General features: G+C 36.4%; 1 protein-coding gene across 17 annotated transcripts in view; it reads right to left on the reverse strand.

The window, feature by feature from the left end:
- Positions 1-3261: 3261 nt before the first annotated feature.
- LOC122040660 (transmembrane 9 superfamily member 12-like) overlaps positions 3262-17876 on the reverse strand; it is a 60546-nt gene continuing 45931 nt past the window's right edge. For 6 of the 17 annotated variants that reach the window (XR_006128679.1, XR_006128682.1, XR_006128680.1 and 3 more), the window contains 5 exons: positions 4469-4918; positions 4163-4244; positions 3997-4045; positions 3762-3841; positions 3349-3639 (listed from right to left, as the gene is read on the reverse strand). Coding sequence is in view for 4 of the 17 variants with exons in the window: in XM_042600066.1 (XP_042456000.1) it covers positions 3462-3639; positions 4469-4918; positions 5142-5158 (645 nt within the window). In the remaining 13 variants the exon portion in view is untranslated. The other 11 variants (XR_006128684.1, XR_006128681.1, XR_006128678.1 and 8 more) reach the window with 11 other exon arrangements.

Below are 17876 nucleotides of genomic sequence, written 5' to 3' on the forward strand. Positions count from 1 at the left end.
CAATGCCTCTACCATTTTAGGACTCAAACTGCTCCCAAAAGGATCCACAACTCTTTTGCCCAAACTAAAAGTGGACTCCCTAGCAACAATTGAACATGGAATTGAAAAAACATCCTTGGCAATCATTGAAAGAATTGGGTACCTAGTTTCACTTCCTTTCCACCACTCCAAAAGATTGAAAGATTGATTTGATCATTTTTCAATCTCATCGGCCAAGTACTTATTCACTTCATTGGATATCTCTTGAAGTTGCTCTTCTTCATTTTGTGCTTCCACATCATCAAACAATTCATCACAAAGACCACCACCACGTCCACCACCACCACCAGTACCGCCATATCCATCATCACACTCTATTTGCATATCTTGACTCTCAGCATTTAATATTTCATTTATTCCCTTGTACTCCGTCCACAAAGTTACCAAGCTTTGTTTGACGCTATCAACAAACTCTTTGACACTTGTAGGAGTACCTTCCAATTTTTTGACTGCGACTTTCATCATTTGAGGTTTGTTTCTCGGATCCAAAATATTACCAATAAATATCAAAGGATTCATGTATTCCAATTTCCCCAATACTTGTCAAACTTTAACTTCATTGCACATGCTACCTCTTTAAGAATTGGATCAGAATCATCATGTCTCTTTCTATCAATCTCAACTTGTAGTGCAACCATTGATTGATAAATCAATTGGGAGGTAGGACTTTTTGATACACTTATCTCCAAAGTGGCATCATAAAACTTTTTCAGAAAGTGTACAAAAGCCTTTGCCATCTCCCAATCATTAGATTTTGGAAGCCCGATCCTTTCTTTACCCGTATCATCTTTTTGATGGAAATAATTCATAAAGGGCAACCATTCTTCAGTCATCCTTTCGAACACCCTTCTATACTTCAATGCAACTTCAAGCATTTTATAAGTTGCATTCCACCTCGTTTTGACATCCATAGGTACTGTTGATGTATTAGAAAACTTGGCTAGTATGGCAAACTCCCTAAATTTATTCAATCTTAATGGGGAAGAATGAATAAAAACAATTGCATTCCTTATAGCTTTAATTGAAACATTAAGCTCCTTCAAGCCATCCTTAACAATTAAGTTAATTATATGACAAGCGCACCTCAAGGGCAAGTATTTCCCTTCAAACAACAATGAATTTTCACTTTTCATTCTTCTTTTTAAGTAATCAATTGCAGTGTCATTAGATGAAGCATTATCAACTACAATTGAAAATACTTTTTCTATCCCCCAATCTCTTAGACAAATCTCAACCATCTTTCCAATTTCTTCCCCATAATGACTAGAGATTTTAGTGAAGTTAATTATTCTTTTATGTAGCTTCCAATCACTATCCAAGAAGTGAGCTGTCACTGCCATGTAATTTATGTTTTGAATGGATGCCCAAGTATCAGTAGTGATACTTACCCTTTAGTTGCCAATTACACTTTGTATCTTAGCTTTTTCAACTAAGAAAAATATCATAAACCATACTTGCAACTTTCTTTCGATCAGGAATTCTAAATCTTGGTTGTAATTCATGCAATAATTCTACAAACCCCTTCCCTTCGACAGTCCTAAAAGACACTTCATTGACAATCACATACCTTGCCACTTTCAATTCACATTATTTTTATTAAAAGTATGAGGAACCAATGCACTTCCTTGCCCCATAGTCTCATTCGTCAATATAGTTTGACTCTTATCATCCCCCCTTACTTCGTAGAGTGGACTTGACTTACACCTCTTTACTAAGTGGTTTTTTAATCCACTAGTACTTTCATAAATGGTTAAGATATCAACTTTACAATATTTGCATATCCCTATTTGTTGTTCGGCCCCATCACTCAACTTCCTTGCTCCCTTTATACAATGCTCCCAAAATTTACTCCTGGCATGTTTAGGAGGCTTCCTTGTTCTTTTTTCAATAGTGGACTGTTGTGTTTCATGTTCAATTGTATTTGATGTTTGCGATGAACTTTGGAGAGTATTAGACTCCATCCTAAAAAAAAAAACTAAGATAACGATACAATCTATTCAATATATCAACATGAGACTAGAAAGAAATTAAATCATACTACATTTTAATAGAAACTGTCAATAAAAAAATCACAAAATTTATTAATTGTGAATTGTAAATGAACTATTTAATATATTTTATATTGTTTTTCACATTCATATGTGAAGCTTATGGCCTTACACTAGTACAAATGCAAGTGTGTGTCGGCAGTTTATAAGAACAAGAGTTGGGATTTCAGACTCAAATATGCAAGATTGAAGATTAAACCAGTAGCTGGTGGTCCCAGGGTGGTGGCTCGCCGGAGACTCGTCGAAATCTTGCCAAAAATAACTAAATGCTAGCTCGAAAAATAGGGGAAGCATATAGGCTTCAATCCCTACTAAAAATACTATAAATCCACCAAAGAAATAAAAGCTAAAACTCACAAGAAAATCGGACAAGAACTTGTGCAAGCACAGCTCTCAGAACAGAGAGCTCGATGATCAGATTTCTTCAGATTCAATGAAGGGAAAAAATATTAGGGTTGGAGAAGAAATTTCTAAGCTACTGTGCATCTTCTCTGATGACTACGTGCGATGGTCAACTACATAAGGAGAAGAATGACGACGTGACGTGAGCGTCGACCGCGCAAGGAGCCAAGGAGAAAAATCACGACGTGAGCATCAGTTGTGCAAGGAGAGAATCGCGACATGTGCGACAGTTGCGCAAGGAGAAAACATGGTTTGGAGCTGTTTAGGGTTTGGTTTAGATTTTAGGGAAATCAAAATTAATCATTTAATCTATAGTTATTCGGTATTTCAATATACAAAAATATTTTAAATCGTTACATTACCGACAAATTAGGTACGATATAATACCGTACCGAATTTTTTGACATACCAAAAATTTCGATATATACGATATTTTTTTTTGTACGATTTTTCGATATTAATATATTTCAATATTTTTTTTCCAACCCTACTCTCCTATGAGAGGGTTCTAGCAAAAAAGTGATTTACCAATCCTACGAGGTTCTGAAAAATATATTCCCTAAGAAAGCACATATTATGAAGTATTAGAATCACAAGTAAGAATCACAAAAATAACAAATCACTATGTAAAATGTGCAAGAAAAAAGAGTATATTATATATAAATTACCCGAACAAATACAACTTGTTTTTCATAATATTCCATTGGATTGTTCATGTAAATCATTATCTCGTTTAAAAAGATCCCAAACATCACCACCACCTAAAAACGACTTCTTTGAACTGGTATCGTGAAAAATTGCAACTGACTGTTACATGTGCATGAGAATTATTAGATGGCCATTTGAGAAACAACATTAATAGTTAAAAAGACTACAAGTGAAGATCTAACATATAATCAAAATTCTCAGCAGTATGAAGTTTTCTGCATATTCCTGTCAATATGTTGGTTATACTTCTTTTGTAGAAATCCATTATTTGTAACATGCAAAAGCAAAACAGATTCTCTGATAAGATACAAAATAAGTAACCCTGGTAGTAATGCAAAAACTATTTTGAAGAAATAATAGCTTTGCTCTTTTGAAGGAGAACAACTTCAACATCCCAGCTAGAGATGTTCTCGGACAAGTATGGATCATGTGGAATATCAACCTACACAAAAAAAAAAAAAAAATTCACTGAGAATAAATTTACTGGCAAACATATAATAATAAAGTTCTGATTACATCATCTAACTATGCTTTAAGATTAAGAAAGCATTCAGCCAGACTTACTATTATATACCCTAGAGGAAAGCCTTCTTTCATGGTCACAAATATTTTTTAAGGTCTTTGGTGAAGACAACAAAAGCAACCTGTTTAAACTAAACCAATGTAACTGAAACATTCTTCCACATACTAGATAAATACTAATTCTTGAAAGAAAGCCATTGTTAATGTGACTAACAATATTTAACTCAATTTATAAAATAATAGCTTTGCTGCTTTTGAAGGAGAACAACTTTGACACCTGAGCTAGAGATGCTCTCCGACAAGTATGAATCAAGTGGAATATCAACCTACACAAAATAAATATTCACTGAGAATAAATTTAGCTGCCAAACATATAATAATAAAATACTGGTTACATCATCTAATTATGCATTAAGATTAAGAAAGCATTCAGCCTGACTTACAATATACTCTAGAGGAAAGCCTTAATTCTTTCATGGTCACATATATTCTTTTAAGGTCTTCGGTGAAGACAACAGAAGCAACCTGTTTAAACCAAACCAACGAATGTAACTGAAACACTCTTCCACATACTAAATAAATACCAATTCTTGGAAGGAAGCCATTGTTAATGTCCTCAAGAGCCATATATAAGTCTCTATTAGTTAAACCCTCCTATTGAATGATTTACTTTAGTCTTCAGTAAACATATTAAATCACCAAAAAAAAAAATCTAGAATCAAAGAAAAAATATTCGAAACAACACCTACGGTAGGATGCAGAGTGGAACACCAAGAATCCATATGCGTAATGTTAACACTTGCAATGTTAGATCGTCCGTACAAAGAACTAGAGACGGATCTAGAACAGGGTTGTCGGTCCAGCCCTTCTTAGATCCGTCTCTCATTAGTAGCTCCCCAAGATTCTTGGTGTTATCCTTAATTCCATCTTGAGGACGGCAGAATGGGAGATTGTAGTAACTGAAAGGAAGCTCGGTCTCGATGGAAGTAAGCGAGTTGACCTTCACCGGCAGCCGGCAGGACCTCTCCAAGACTCCAACTGGATACTCGTCAGGGTAGCTTCCAGGTAGATAAAACCCATCGCCGAATCGAAGAAAGACCAGACAGCAGAAAACAAGGAACCGGGAAAGCAGATTCGAAGAAAGATGTGATATTGTTGCCGGAAGCAAAACCCATCTCCGCTCTGCTTCTCTCGTAGATCTGAGAAAAATGAGATGGTGAACTGATCAAGAAGAGAATCTAGAATTTTTCTTTCGATGATATGTAAAATCAGATCTGGAAGAGAAAATCATATCTGGAAATCTAGAAGAGAAAATCTAGAATTTTTCTTTCGATGATATGTAAAATCAGATCTGGAAATCTGTTTCGATGAAGAAAAAGGGCGAAAAATCAAGCAACAGAGTTAGAGGAGGAGAGATCTAACCTTATCGTGAGTGACATGGTTCGTAAGAACGGAGGTGGAACGCCCGGAACGTTCGTTCCTGCACGGGAACGGGATGAGCCGTGCCAAATTTCTGGTATATAATGTTCCAGACCTCATGGCATCGTCTTCTCCGGCGACAGGTCATTGGCGGCGGCGTCGTCTTCTCCGACGACAGTGGCGATGGCGTTGCGTGCCGGAGAGGTGAAAACCAACGGCGAGGGAAGTGGTTTGGGCCTTTGGGGCGACGGTGAAGATGTGTGAGGAGAAGGCGGCGGCGTATAGAAAACCCTAACCTAAGCCCACTAATTCCCAATTTAAATTGACTTAATTATATTTTAACTGAATTATCCTTTAAAATATTATATAAAATCTATTTTAAATTTTAAAAATTTCTAAATAAATTTTATATATTTAAATTTATTTATTTTACCTGTCATTAACTAATTATTAATCAAATTATTATTCATTTAATTACTAAATTCATTCTAACAAAAATTTCAAATGATAGTTTTAATTATTTTTTTTATAAATCCGCACCGTGATTGTTTCATGAAATGACATTGGAATTGGAATGATAGAGTCCACGACGGCCACCGCGATGTTCTGAAGAACCATGATCGCTACATAACTTGAGGGAAGATTAATAATCTAATTTCTAATTTATTTGCTAATTAATTTTTTATAAAATAAATCATATTAACAAGAATAATGTTGTTTAATTACTTGATGATAATATTCATTTTATATAATTTACGTGTATTCATATATTATATTACACACACAATGCATGTGCGAGATGACTAGTGTTAATTAAGCTTCCAGCTAGCAACCCCATCAAGATTCTAGATTTCATCGATTATAATTGTAGTGCCTGAAACTAAATTATTTTAAATAAGAGGATTTATTTAATTATATATTTTAGATTTAATTAAGAATTGATTAATTTAAATAGATAGATTTAGTTAGTTTTAATTAATTAAATTAACATATATTTATGGAATTTGAATTGATCATTTATATTAAGAAAACAGTTGAATATAAGTATATATAAAATTTATTTTTTATCAAAATAAAAAGTTATATAATAGGTGTATATAACTTTTTATATAAAAATTTATATGACTAAGTATATAAAAAATTATATAACTCATATGTATAAATTTTTATATAAATTTATATGACTTAGTATGACTTAGTAATTATGATGGAAATGTTCAAAGTTGGATGAGTTATGGTAAAACCTATTTAACGCATTCCTTTCCTCGGATTTTTGGCTACATTCCAAAACCCTAAACCTCTCCTTCACCACCGCTGGCCTAGCCTGCACCGCCATCATGCCAAGTTCTAAGGGGAGGAGAAGAAGAGACTTGGTAGCAAGATAGAGTTGAAAGCATGTTCTATACTTTGTTATGTTTTAATTAGTTCCCTTAAATTCATGTATGTTTAAATATCATGGTAGGTTAGGTGATAATTTCGAAATTTAGTTAGCTGGGTTTGTGATTATGATTCTACTTGCTTCTTATCAAGATAATCTTATATGCTCTATGTAAATTTCGGATTCTAGATTGGATGAGTTTTCGGATTTGGGTTTAATTGTGTTCATGCTCCTTCTATTTCCTAGCATGAAAACCTTATAGGTTAAATGTGAGATTTCAGAATTTGCTTAATGTACTTGTGTTTATTTCTTACTGCTTACCATGTTCACCTAAACTCTTAGGTTCGGTTCCTACCTTAAAAGGGTTTTAGTTCCCTTTAGTTATGACCTCTAATATGTATGTATTTTTATCCATGTGATACTTTAATGTATTAGAAGTATGATTACCATGCTCACTTAAATTTTTAAGTTTTGATTTCTTTCCATTAAAAAGGGTTTCGGTTTCCTTTTGGTTGTAACCTAGGACGTGTATTTTTACCCATGTCATACTTAAAGATATTAGGAGAATAACAACCATGTTTACCTAAAGCCTTAGGTTTCAATTTTGATAATTTATAGGGATTTCGGTTTCTTTTAGTTATAACTTATAACATATGTGTTTCATCCATATTGCCCCTTGATGATATAGTCACCATGCACTTAATGGAGGGTTTTGTTTGGACTCATAAGGGACTTTTGGATTTTTTGTTGTAACCTAAGTGGCCAAGTTTATGTTAGGTGTACATTTATGATTATACTCGTGCTCATGAAATGATCCTGCTTACATATATGCACATGTTTATATTTATGCTCCATGCTTGTGTAGTAACCATGTTAAGTTTATGTTCATACTGATGTATAAATCATGTTTATGTATATGTTTATATTCATGTTTATGTATAGATCATATTTATGTTTATACTTACAAAGTAGTCAAGTTTATGTTAGGTGCATGTTTTATTAGTAACTAGTTTAATTAAGATTTTTAATTGATGTTTGAATAATCAATCAATTGGTAATTAAGTTAGGGAAATTAATTTAGTTAGCGATTGATTGATTGATTAATGGGATTGATTCATGAAAAGATTGAATGATTGGTAGAATGTACGATGAAATTAATTAAGAGCTAATTAAGAATATATATGATTAATTAATATTAGGATTTATTATTTAGTCATATGAGTCACCACTTAATAGGTTGATTTAATTAATGGGTTAATAAGGCGATGAACTAATGAATTAGATTGGCTAAATAAATCATTAAGAATAGAATCAAGATTAGGAAATGGGTAACGAGTTCGGCTTAGAAGTACCAGAATTCTTACCAAAATGGAGGAAACGGATAAGGAATCCTACTTAAGAAGGGTCTGAAATTCTTATCAAAACGGAGGGAACGGGTAAAGTGTTGGTTGCTACTCGGAAAACCTAGAGGTTCCACTGTACAAAATTTTATACAAAGGTCTGAACCTTTTCCTAGCTACCATGTGTTCTTTTAAATTAAATTTTGGATCGCCTGCGGAACTTAACACGTTTGATCCAAAACTTAATCTATTTGATCTTTTAGGTTTAGAATTGGATCTCCTGCGGAACTTAACACGTTTGATCCAAATCACCTAAGTTATTAATTTCATTAAACATTAATTTCCATAATTGGTTCCCAGTACTGACGTGACGAGACACATGACCTTCTTGGATATGGGAGCAACCACCACCGACTAGACAAAACCTTTTATGGAAAGCTAATATTTAATTTCCTAAAATAACTTTAGGTTAACCGAAAGGAACAATCAAATCACAAGGAAAAGAAATAAACATAAGAACACTACATCGAAAATAAATTCGAAACACTAGAATCGTAAGTCTCTTGTATTTGGTATTATTTTCAAAAATAACTAGTATGATGCGGAAAGGAAAAATTACTAGTTATACCTTCTAGAAAGACCTCTTGATCTTCTACCGTATTCCTCTTCTAACCTCGGACGTTGTGTGGACAACCGAGATGAGAAACCACCAAAGCACCTTCTTCTCCTCCTAGCTAGGTTCGGCCAAAACAAGTTTTACTAAGGATGAAGAAAACCACCAACCAAGTTCCAAGGGATGCAAGCTTTCTCTCCTTCTTCTTCTTCTTCTCCAAGTAGTATTCGACCACCACAAGAGCTCCAAGCAAGAGAGAAGTTTCAGCCACCACAAAGAGGAAGAGAGGGAGAGGATGGCCAGCCACACCAAGGAACAAGATAGGGAGAAAAATAATAGAGGTTGTCACTCTTGAAGGCACCCCAACACCCTCTTTTATATTCCTAGGCCTTGGTAAATTAGGAAATTTAATTACAATAAAATTTTCTTAATTTTCCTTGACATGAATTAATTGAGAAAAATAAAATAAAATTTCCCAATTAAACTTATAATGGCCGACCACATCATAGAGAGACAAATTAGACAAGTTTCAATCAACAAATTAAAACTTCCTTATTTGTCTTTGAAAATTTTTAAAAATAAAATTTCTCTTCAAAATCCCTTCATGGTTGATAAAAAGAAATTTCTATAATTTTAATTTTTCAACATGTGAATAATTTATAAAGAAGAAAAATAAAATATCTTTCCAATCTACAAATAAGGAAAAAGATCTAATCTCTTTTCTTAATCTTTTGTAGAAGAGATATTTTAATTTTAATTCTCTCTAATAAATTATATCTTCCACATAAGAAAAAATTAAAATTAAAATTCTTTTTTATTTTATTATGGCCGGCCCCCTCTAGCTTGGGTTCAAGCTAGGGCCGGCCACCCATAAACCAAGCTTAGGTCGGCCCTAGCTTGATTCCCAAGCTAGCTTAGCCGACCCCCTTTAGGTGGGTATAGAAGGTGAGTATAGTACTCTATAAATAAGAGGTTACGATAGGGACCGAGAGGAGGAATTGGTTTGAGTCTCCCGATAAAATTAAGCATCCCGTGTTCGCCCCGAACACACAATTTAATTTTATTAATAATAATTCATTCCACTAAAGAACTATTATTGAACTACCACACCAATCCCAAATTACACTTTTTGGGCTCCTTCTTATTATGAGCGTGTTAGTCTCCCTGTGTTTAAGATATCAAATGTCCACTAATTAAGTGAGTTACTGACAACTCATTTAATTAATATCTTAGTCCAAGAGTAGTACCACTCAACCTTATCATCATGTCAGACTAAGTCCACCTGCAGGGTTTAACATGACAATCCTTATGAGTTCCTCTTGGGGACATTATCAACCTAGTATCTCTAGGACACAGTTTCCTTCTATAATCAACAACACACACTATAAGTGATATCATTTCCCAACTTATCGGGTTTATTGATTCATCGAACTAAATCTCCCCCATTGATAAATTAAAAAAATAAATATCAAATATATGTGCTTATTATTATATTAGGATTAAGAGCACACGCTTCCATAATAACTGAGATCTTTATTTCTTTATAAAGTCAGTATAAAAAAAATGAGCTCTAATGGTCCTACTCAATACACTCTAAGTGTACTAGTGTAATTATATAGTTAAGATAAACTAATTCCTAATTACACTACGACCTTCCAATGGTTTGTTCCTTTCCATTTTGGTCGTGAGCTACTGTTTATAATTTATAAGGTACTGATAACATCATCTTCTGCATGTGACACCACATACTATGTTATCTACAATATAAATTAATTGAACAACTACAAACAAATGTAGATAATTTGACCAAATGTGATTCTTTATTCAAAATAAATGTTTACAAAAGCTTAGGCTTTCAGTATACACTCCAACATAAAGAATCTGGCTTAAGAAGGATTTGGTGAATTTTACTAAATCAAAAGAGGTTTGGGGATCAGACTTAAGAAGAGTCATGTGAACCTTATCAAAATAAAAGAGGTTTGGGGATCCGGCTTAAGAAAGGTCCGGTGAACCTTACCAAAAATAAAAGAGTTAGCTTACAAAGGGTCCGATGAACCTTACCAAAATAAAAGAGTTATGGGAATACGGCTTACGAAGGGTCCGGTAAACCTTATCAAAATAAAAGAGATTTGGGAATCCGACTTACGAAGGGTCTTGTGAACCCTACCAAAAATAAAAAAGTTATGGGAATACGGCTTACGAAAGATCCCGTGAACCTTACCAAAATAAAAGAGATTTGGGAATCCGACTTAAGAAGGGTTCAGTGAACCTTACCAAAGTAGAGGGACTTGGAAATCCATCTTAAGAAAGCCCGGGAAGTTTATGTTAGATTTTGAGGAATGTCCTAAAACAATCGTCTTATGGTTTTATTATTTATTTGAGAAATATAAATTTATTATTTGAGTGCAGATTATATATTTGATTGTCTTAAACTTATTTACTGAATATCCGTAATATAATTCATAACATGAGAGAATTTGTGATTGGATCACAACTTTTTATTATCTCTATATGTGCAATTACGAGCGTATTGGAATTTACCTAGTTGTCGAATTGATGCATTCGGACATCATTAATTCTGTGAGACTAGCACATGTTATACTCCTTAATTATGCCAAGTAGCCAAGTAGCTATTTTCTCATAGGCTGGAGATATTGGGATATTGAAAATTAAATGTGGATGCTAGTTATAATAACTAGTTCATTGGAGTGACTCATTGTAAGACTTTATATGGTTCTCTATATATATATATATATATATATATGTGTGTGTGTATGTGTGTGTGAAAGTTCTTACTATAGCACGAGTGCAAGTTTCCTTCAACTTGAGGTATACAGGTCATCTTGGTCATGGAAACTTATACTTTGACATCTTAAGCAAGCATCTTATCGAGGTGTGCGATGGAATTTGGATAGCCCACAGAAGATTCCCGGCTCCTTGTGAGGAGACGTATACCCTATGGTCACTCGTTAGGATTATTACTCAAAGTCTTTGGTCAAATCATCACATGTTAAGAGTATGGAACTCTTGTACACATGTACAAATAATTAAAATCCGCAGAACGAGGAAGTATTACTTGAGCTAGATGTGATGTAGTCAACCTAGTGGGACTAACACGTAAACTATGTCCTGAACCAAGTGGGTATAAAATGAGTGAAAGAAACGAGGCATGACTCACTGTAGCTGCTGAAGGATTCAACATTAATTCTAAAATCAACTATGATTTTCTGACTAATTGGTGATCATGATGTACTATTAGGTGTCATGATCGTTCTATAATTAAGTAGTTAATTATGGATGACCAAAACAAACCGAGAACCTATTGGATCACACATACTAACAAGTCTCTAAAAGACGTAAAACAAGTTTAAGAATAGAATTTTTAGATCAAGAGATAAATATTTAGTTGGATCATACATAAGACAAATATAGAAATATTTGTCGTAATGGAAGCGCGAATGAGCCACATCTCTTATGGAAGAGTTGGACCATATTTGGTTTAATCATGAATTACTCATGAACCGACTTGGTTTAGTTGTGAATCAAACTAAGGGGTTAATGAACTAATTTTTGATTAAGAGATAATGGGTTTAATTTGGGCTTTCTAATACAGGTTATGTTAAATAGCTAGAATCTGGCCAACCAGAATTCACTTTATAAGTCATTATCAAGAACATTTTACTAATATCATATTTATATATGAATTGCATGCATGCATTGTAATTCATTTCTCGCTGGCCAGATTCTGGCCAATAAGATTTACTCTTCTAATACAACTCATTAAAGAGGATTATATATAGATATAATTGGAAGAGAATTAGTTAGAAATTTTTATTATTTGGTTGATTAAATTTTGAGAAACCAAATATACTTCTTCTCTGCCTCTCCTCTCTCTCCTGCCACCACCAACAAGGAGGCTCCCCTCTTGTTGCCATGACCACCACAAGGGAGAAAAACTCTCCCTTGTGTGCTTCTCTTCTTCTTTCTCTTGATCTCTCTTCTTCACTCATGACTAGTAACTTCTGAAGAAGAGGTTTATACTCAAGGAATTATTTTAAGGAGCTCGACGTTGATATAAATAGAGGCGAGGTTCGACAATATCACTACGGTTGATGTCTTCTAGTTACAGGTCATCCGTAAGGTATATCTTAATTATGCGATCATGTTTGACATGTTGTATCCTTGTATGCATATGGTATGTGTAATATAAGCATTAGGAATTATTATTGTTTTATTTTCTGCTGCGCATGTTTACGAAATATGTTCCAGCATGCACCGACAACGGGCATATCCCAACAGTGGTATCAGAGCCTGATCATACTTCAACATGATCTTAAAATTGTTTTACAATTCATAATTAGTGTTGTAATTAATTTTAAAAAATTTCTATGATTATTAAGATTTTTCTATTTTTCAAAAAAATTTAAATTGTTAGGAAATTTCAATTTTAGAAAGTTTCTAACATAATTTCATAAAATTAAATTAAGAAATATTCTGTTAATTTAGAAATCATTTCTAGAATTTTTTGAAATTTTAGGAAATATTATATTTTTGAAAAATTTCCTAATTTATAAGGTAATACCAATGTTTATACCATATTGTATGTCATGTAAATGCATTAATTATAACATGATTAGACTTTGTCATGCATGTGATGTGATGTGATTAGATTTTACCATATGTATGATGTGTCATGCTATGTCATACGTGTGAGGTATCATGTCATCATTTATGTCATGTGTGCGACTTGTCATGTCATCATTTATGTCATGCATGTAGTATCATGTAGATAGAATTTTGCATGATGTAGATGATACCTAAATCTCTTACTCAATATTAAAACCTACACATTCCGTTAATATGGTAAGAATCAGAGTTTAAGTTCTTGTTTGAGTTGTTGGTCAAAGTCAAACTCAACTTAAAATTAAATATGTTCAAATCATAGAGATGTAATCTCATGATTAATAGGGCGATTTTAAACTTGAAGCGTTGATTTGTTGTGCCAAAGCTATAATCAATGTGGATAGAGGTGAAGTTAGGTGATATGCATTTAATATATACTTGTTAATGTATTAACAACCCGATGTTTATGCGAAAATTAATTAGTTGCTAGCATAATGTTATAGTTGCATATAAGTGATATGTAATCGGTAAACTTATTACCTACTACTATAGCTAAGAATGACTTGTTGGTCAAAGTCAAGGTTATTCTTATCTATGATGGATATCAACCCACATGGAGAAAATCTACCATCTCCCGAATTCAAAATAAGGATATTTGAATTTAATAAATAAACAGACTTTTATGTAAATTGTTTACATAAATAATATCATGTCTCTCATACATTCTCGTTTTTATATTTCGAGGTTAATTATTTAATTATGACTTTTGTTAATCTGTGTTCGATTCTAAACTCGAACAAAATAACTGGGACAAACTTCTTGGACTGATTTCGATGTTTGAGAATTGTTCTCAAAGCTGAAAACTAACTTATATCCTTTATCAGCCTTTTCCCACAAGTCTTGATGCCGATAGAACAACGGATCAATTGTTGGCTCATCAAAAACATAAGGATGATTCTGTACTTGTTAATTGTATCATACTAGCTGTTATGACTCCTGAATTATAAAAACAGCATGAGCATTTGGATGCTTATGACATTATGTATCATCTTTGTGAGTTATTTGATGAGCAAGCTAGATCCGAATGGTTCGAGGTCTCCAAGCTTTTCTTTTGTTGAAAGATGCAGGAGGGTTCATCTGCAGTACAATATGTATTAAAGGTGAATGACTACATAGAACATTTAGCATCACTCAGTTTTATGATAGATCATGAGTTAAGTACTGACTTAATTCTACAAAGTTTATCAAAAAGTCATTCATAATTTGTGATAAACTATCAGATGAATAATTTGAAACTGACCATCCCCAAGATGATAAACTTGCTCAATTTGAAACTGACCATCCCCAAGATGATAAACTTGCTCAAGGCTGTAGAGTCATATGTTAAAGGTGAATAGAAAACTATGATGTTAGTAGACTTCTCCAAGAAAGGTTATAAAAGTAAGTCAAAACATCATGCTAAAAGAAAGAGCAAAAAGACCAAGACAGTAGAACTAGCACAAAAGGGCTCATGCCATCATTGTGGCAAGATGGGACACTAGCGAAGAAATTGTTGTAGGACCGTTGGGCCGGCTAGAGGGGTTGGTAAATAACCTGTCAATTAAAAACAGACAACCCTTCCTCGAACGATTAAGCTAACACTTGTAAAATGAATTAAGCAGATAAATAAAAGCATAAAAGAAAAGACGAGGCACCAGATGTTTACTTGATTACAACCGATGTGGTTGTTAATTCAAGGAAGATTAAGCTCAAAAACTCCTTCAGGCGGAGAAGCCTCTTACAGCGTTTAGGCACAAAAAACAGAAGCTTAACTACAACTAAAGCATACAAGTGTTTGGAAATAGAATGATCGTGATTATTGAAAAACTTCTGGACCAAGACTATATTTATAGCCTTGGTCGGGGCGCCTGGAAGGATTTCGGGCGCCCTGGGGGGGATAAAATTTATCCCCCAACGGTTGGATCCAGTCAAAGCTTGATCCTGTGAAAAAGTCACTTCCGGACGACCCGGACAGTTCCAGGCGCCCCGGACAGCTACGGGCGCCCCGGACAGCTCCGGGCGCCCCGGACAGTTCCGAGCGCCCTGGAGCCAAAAGTCAACCCAGTTGACTTTTGGTTCATGCTCTCTTCTCCGGTTCAGCTCGCCTCTGGTCCGAGTCTTTCTGTTCCGGCTCCGCTTGCTTGGGTGATCTCTGACATCCGGAATAGGGCTCACCCGAACCCATCTTCCGGTCTTCTCGAGCGTGCTTCCCTCCGGCTTCTCGTCCCTCGGAATTGCCGCGTGTCTCTTCTCGTCCACCAGCGTACTCATCCGCAGACTTCGTCCCTCGGTCGCACCCCGTGCCGACTTTCGCGCTAGCTGCGTCTCTTGCTCCCCGAGCAATCTTCCGCTCCGATTTTCGTACCTCGGAACCACTGCGCGCACTTCCTTCTCGTCCGCCGGTGTACTCTTCCGCAGCACCTCGTCCCTCGGACGCACAGCGTGCCGTCCTTCTCGCTAGCTGCGTCTTCCGCTCGAGTACCTGTGCTCCTAAGCTCCTGCACACTTAGACACAAGGTTAGAAACAACGCAGGACTTAATTTAACTTGTTGATCACACCAAAACAACCTTGGGGTTCCAACAATCTTCCCCATTTTGGTGTGATCAACCCAAGTTAAGTTAGGGTCAACAATAGATATGAAATTAAACAGTTTATTGCAATAACATGCAACATGATAGAAAAAATTAAATTTCAAACATTCCAAATTTTAATTTTCAATTTTCTACCTCCCCCTAGACTTATACTTTCCTTCTCCCCTTTTGATCACAATAAAAATGGGAAACAACTAAAATCTAAGGGTTGACATTTGAAAATATATTTCAATAATTTTCAGGGAAATATTTCTAAGTCAAGACTGTTGGTGCAATTTCCAGTAGGTCAAGGTTGACCTAGTTGACCAAGCGTAAACCTTAGTCATGGTTTCGATGTTTGACAATACAGAAAGACATGTAGACATGGACAATGCAGGTGCAGTTGTCCATGCGGAGAGATACTGATCAGGGTCTGATCAGGTTGGATGAAGAAGAGTCAAGTAGGTCAATGTTGACCGGATACTTGACTGAGAAGTCCTAACTGGGATGTTAGATAGTTCGGAAAGTCCTGGTGAGTGAAATCAGGCAGTTCGGAAAGTCCTAGTGAGTGAAGCCAGGCAGTTCGGAAAGTCCTGGTAAGTGAAGCCAGGCAGTCGGGAAATCCTGGTGAGTGAAGCCAGGTGAAAATCCTAGTGAGTGAAGCTAGGTGAAAGGGAAAAGTCCTGGTGAGTGAAGCCAGACAGTTGGTGAAAGTCGTGGTAAGTGAAGCCAGGCAGCGAGAAAAGTCCTGGTGAGTGAAGCCAGGCAGTGGAAAAGTCCTGGTGAGTGAAGCCAGGCAGATGGAAAGTCCTGGTGAGTGAAGCCAGGCAGATGGAAAGTCCTGATGAGTGAAGCCGGGCATATTGGAAATCCTGGTGAGTGAAGACGGGCATATTGGAAATCCTGGTGAGTGAAGCCAGGTGAAAACCCTAGTGAGTGAAGCTAGGTGAAAGTCCTGGTGAGTGAAGCCAGGCAAGAGAAAGTCCTGGTGAATGAAGCTAGGCAGTTGGGAAGTCCTGGTGAGTGAAGCCGGGCAAGGAAAAATCCAGATGAATCAAGAGTGATCGGTCATCTGGTGTTGAGAAGGTCAAGTAGGTCAAGGGAGTGACCGGATACTTGACACGAAGAGAAAAGTCCAAGTATGAAGACTTGGCACGGAAAAGTCCAAGCAGGGAGCTTGGCACGGGTAAAGTCCAGGTATGGAGACTTGGCACGGAGAAGTCCAAGCAGGGAGCTTGGCACGGGAGAAGTCCAAGTATGGAAGCTTGGCATGGGAAGTCGGAGAGAGCTCGGTAGCTCCAGGTAGCCCTGTGAGCTCGAGTCAGGCTCTACACCGCCTCCTGACTAGGCCGAGAGGGCCTAGCTCGCCTCCGGACCGGATGGAGTCGAGAGGGCTCGGTAGCTGCCTCCGGACGAAGTGAGAGAGCTCGATAGCCCCAGAGCTCCCAGAGCTCGAGCTCGGTAGCTTGACTAGGTCGAGAGGCCTTGTAGCTCGCTCATGACCCTAGGGTTTAGGGTGAGAGCTCTAAACCCGGATCACCGTGACCGATCGAGAACAAACAGATGCTATCAGATTATCCGATCGGTCCGCACCAAAAGCCAATGAAGGCAAAAGAAAAGGAGGATCGGATGTGGACCGATCCACGCACTCGATCGGTCCACGCACCGATCGTGAGACGATCGAGAGTCGCAGTTCTCTGAAGAGGCCGATCGGTGCCGGGACCGATCAGTATAGGTCTTGATCGGTCCCCAAGACCGATCAGGGAGGCCTCGGACCGATCAGGGTGGAGCCTGATCGGTCCAGATATAGCCGTTATGAGTGACAACGGCTATCTCCGTCTTCTTCGCTGTCTTCTTTGCAGTGCAGGTTGAGTGCAGGATATAAAAGGAGTTCAAGGGCTTCTACAGGGAATACACTCTTCTTCTGATCCGAAGCTTTCTGCTTCATCTTCTGCTTGCTGAGCTTTGGTGCTGTGTTTGAGCTCTGCTGAGCTCCCTACTCCACTGAAGCTTCGAGTGAGCTTCTCGGCTGGTCAGCTGCTGCTGTTCTTCTATGAAGTTGCCGCTTCATCAACGGAAACCAGTCGAAGGCAAGCGTGTTTGTTTTTACATTCATATTGTTGCTTCTTCTTGTATTTCTTGTACACTCTGATCTTGCTGTTGCAAGAAAGTAT

The sequence above is a fragment of the Zingiber officinale genome, chromosome 2A (assembly GCF_018446385.1).
Source record: "Zingiber officinale cultivar Zhangliang chromosome 2A, Zo_v1.1, whole genome shotgun sequence".
NCBI lineage: Eukaryota > Viridiplantae > Streptophyta > Magnoliopsida > Zingiberales > Zingiberaceae > Zingiber > Zingiber officinale.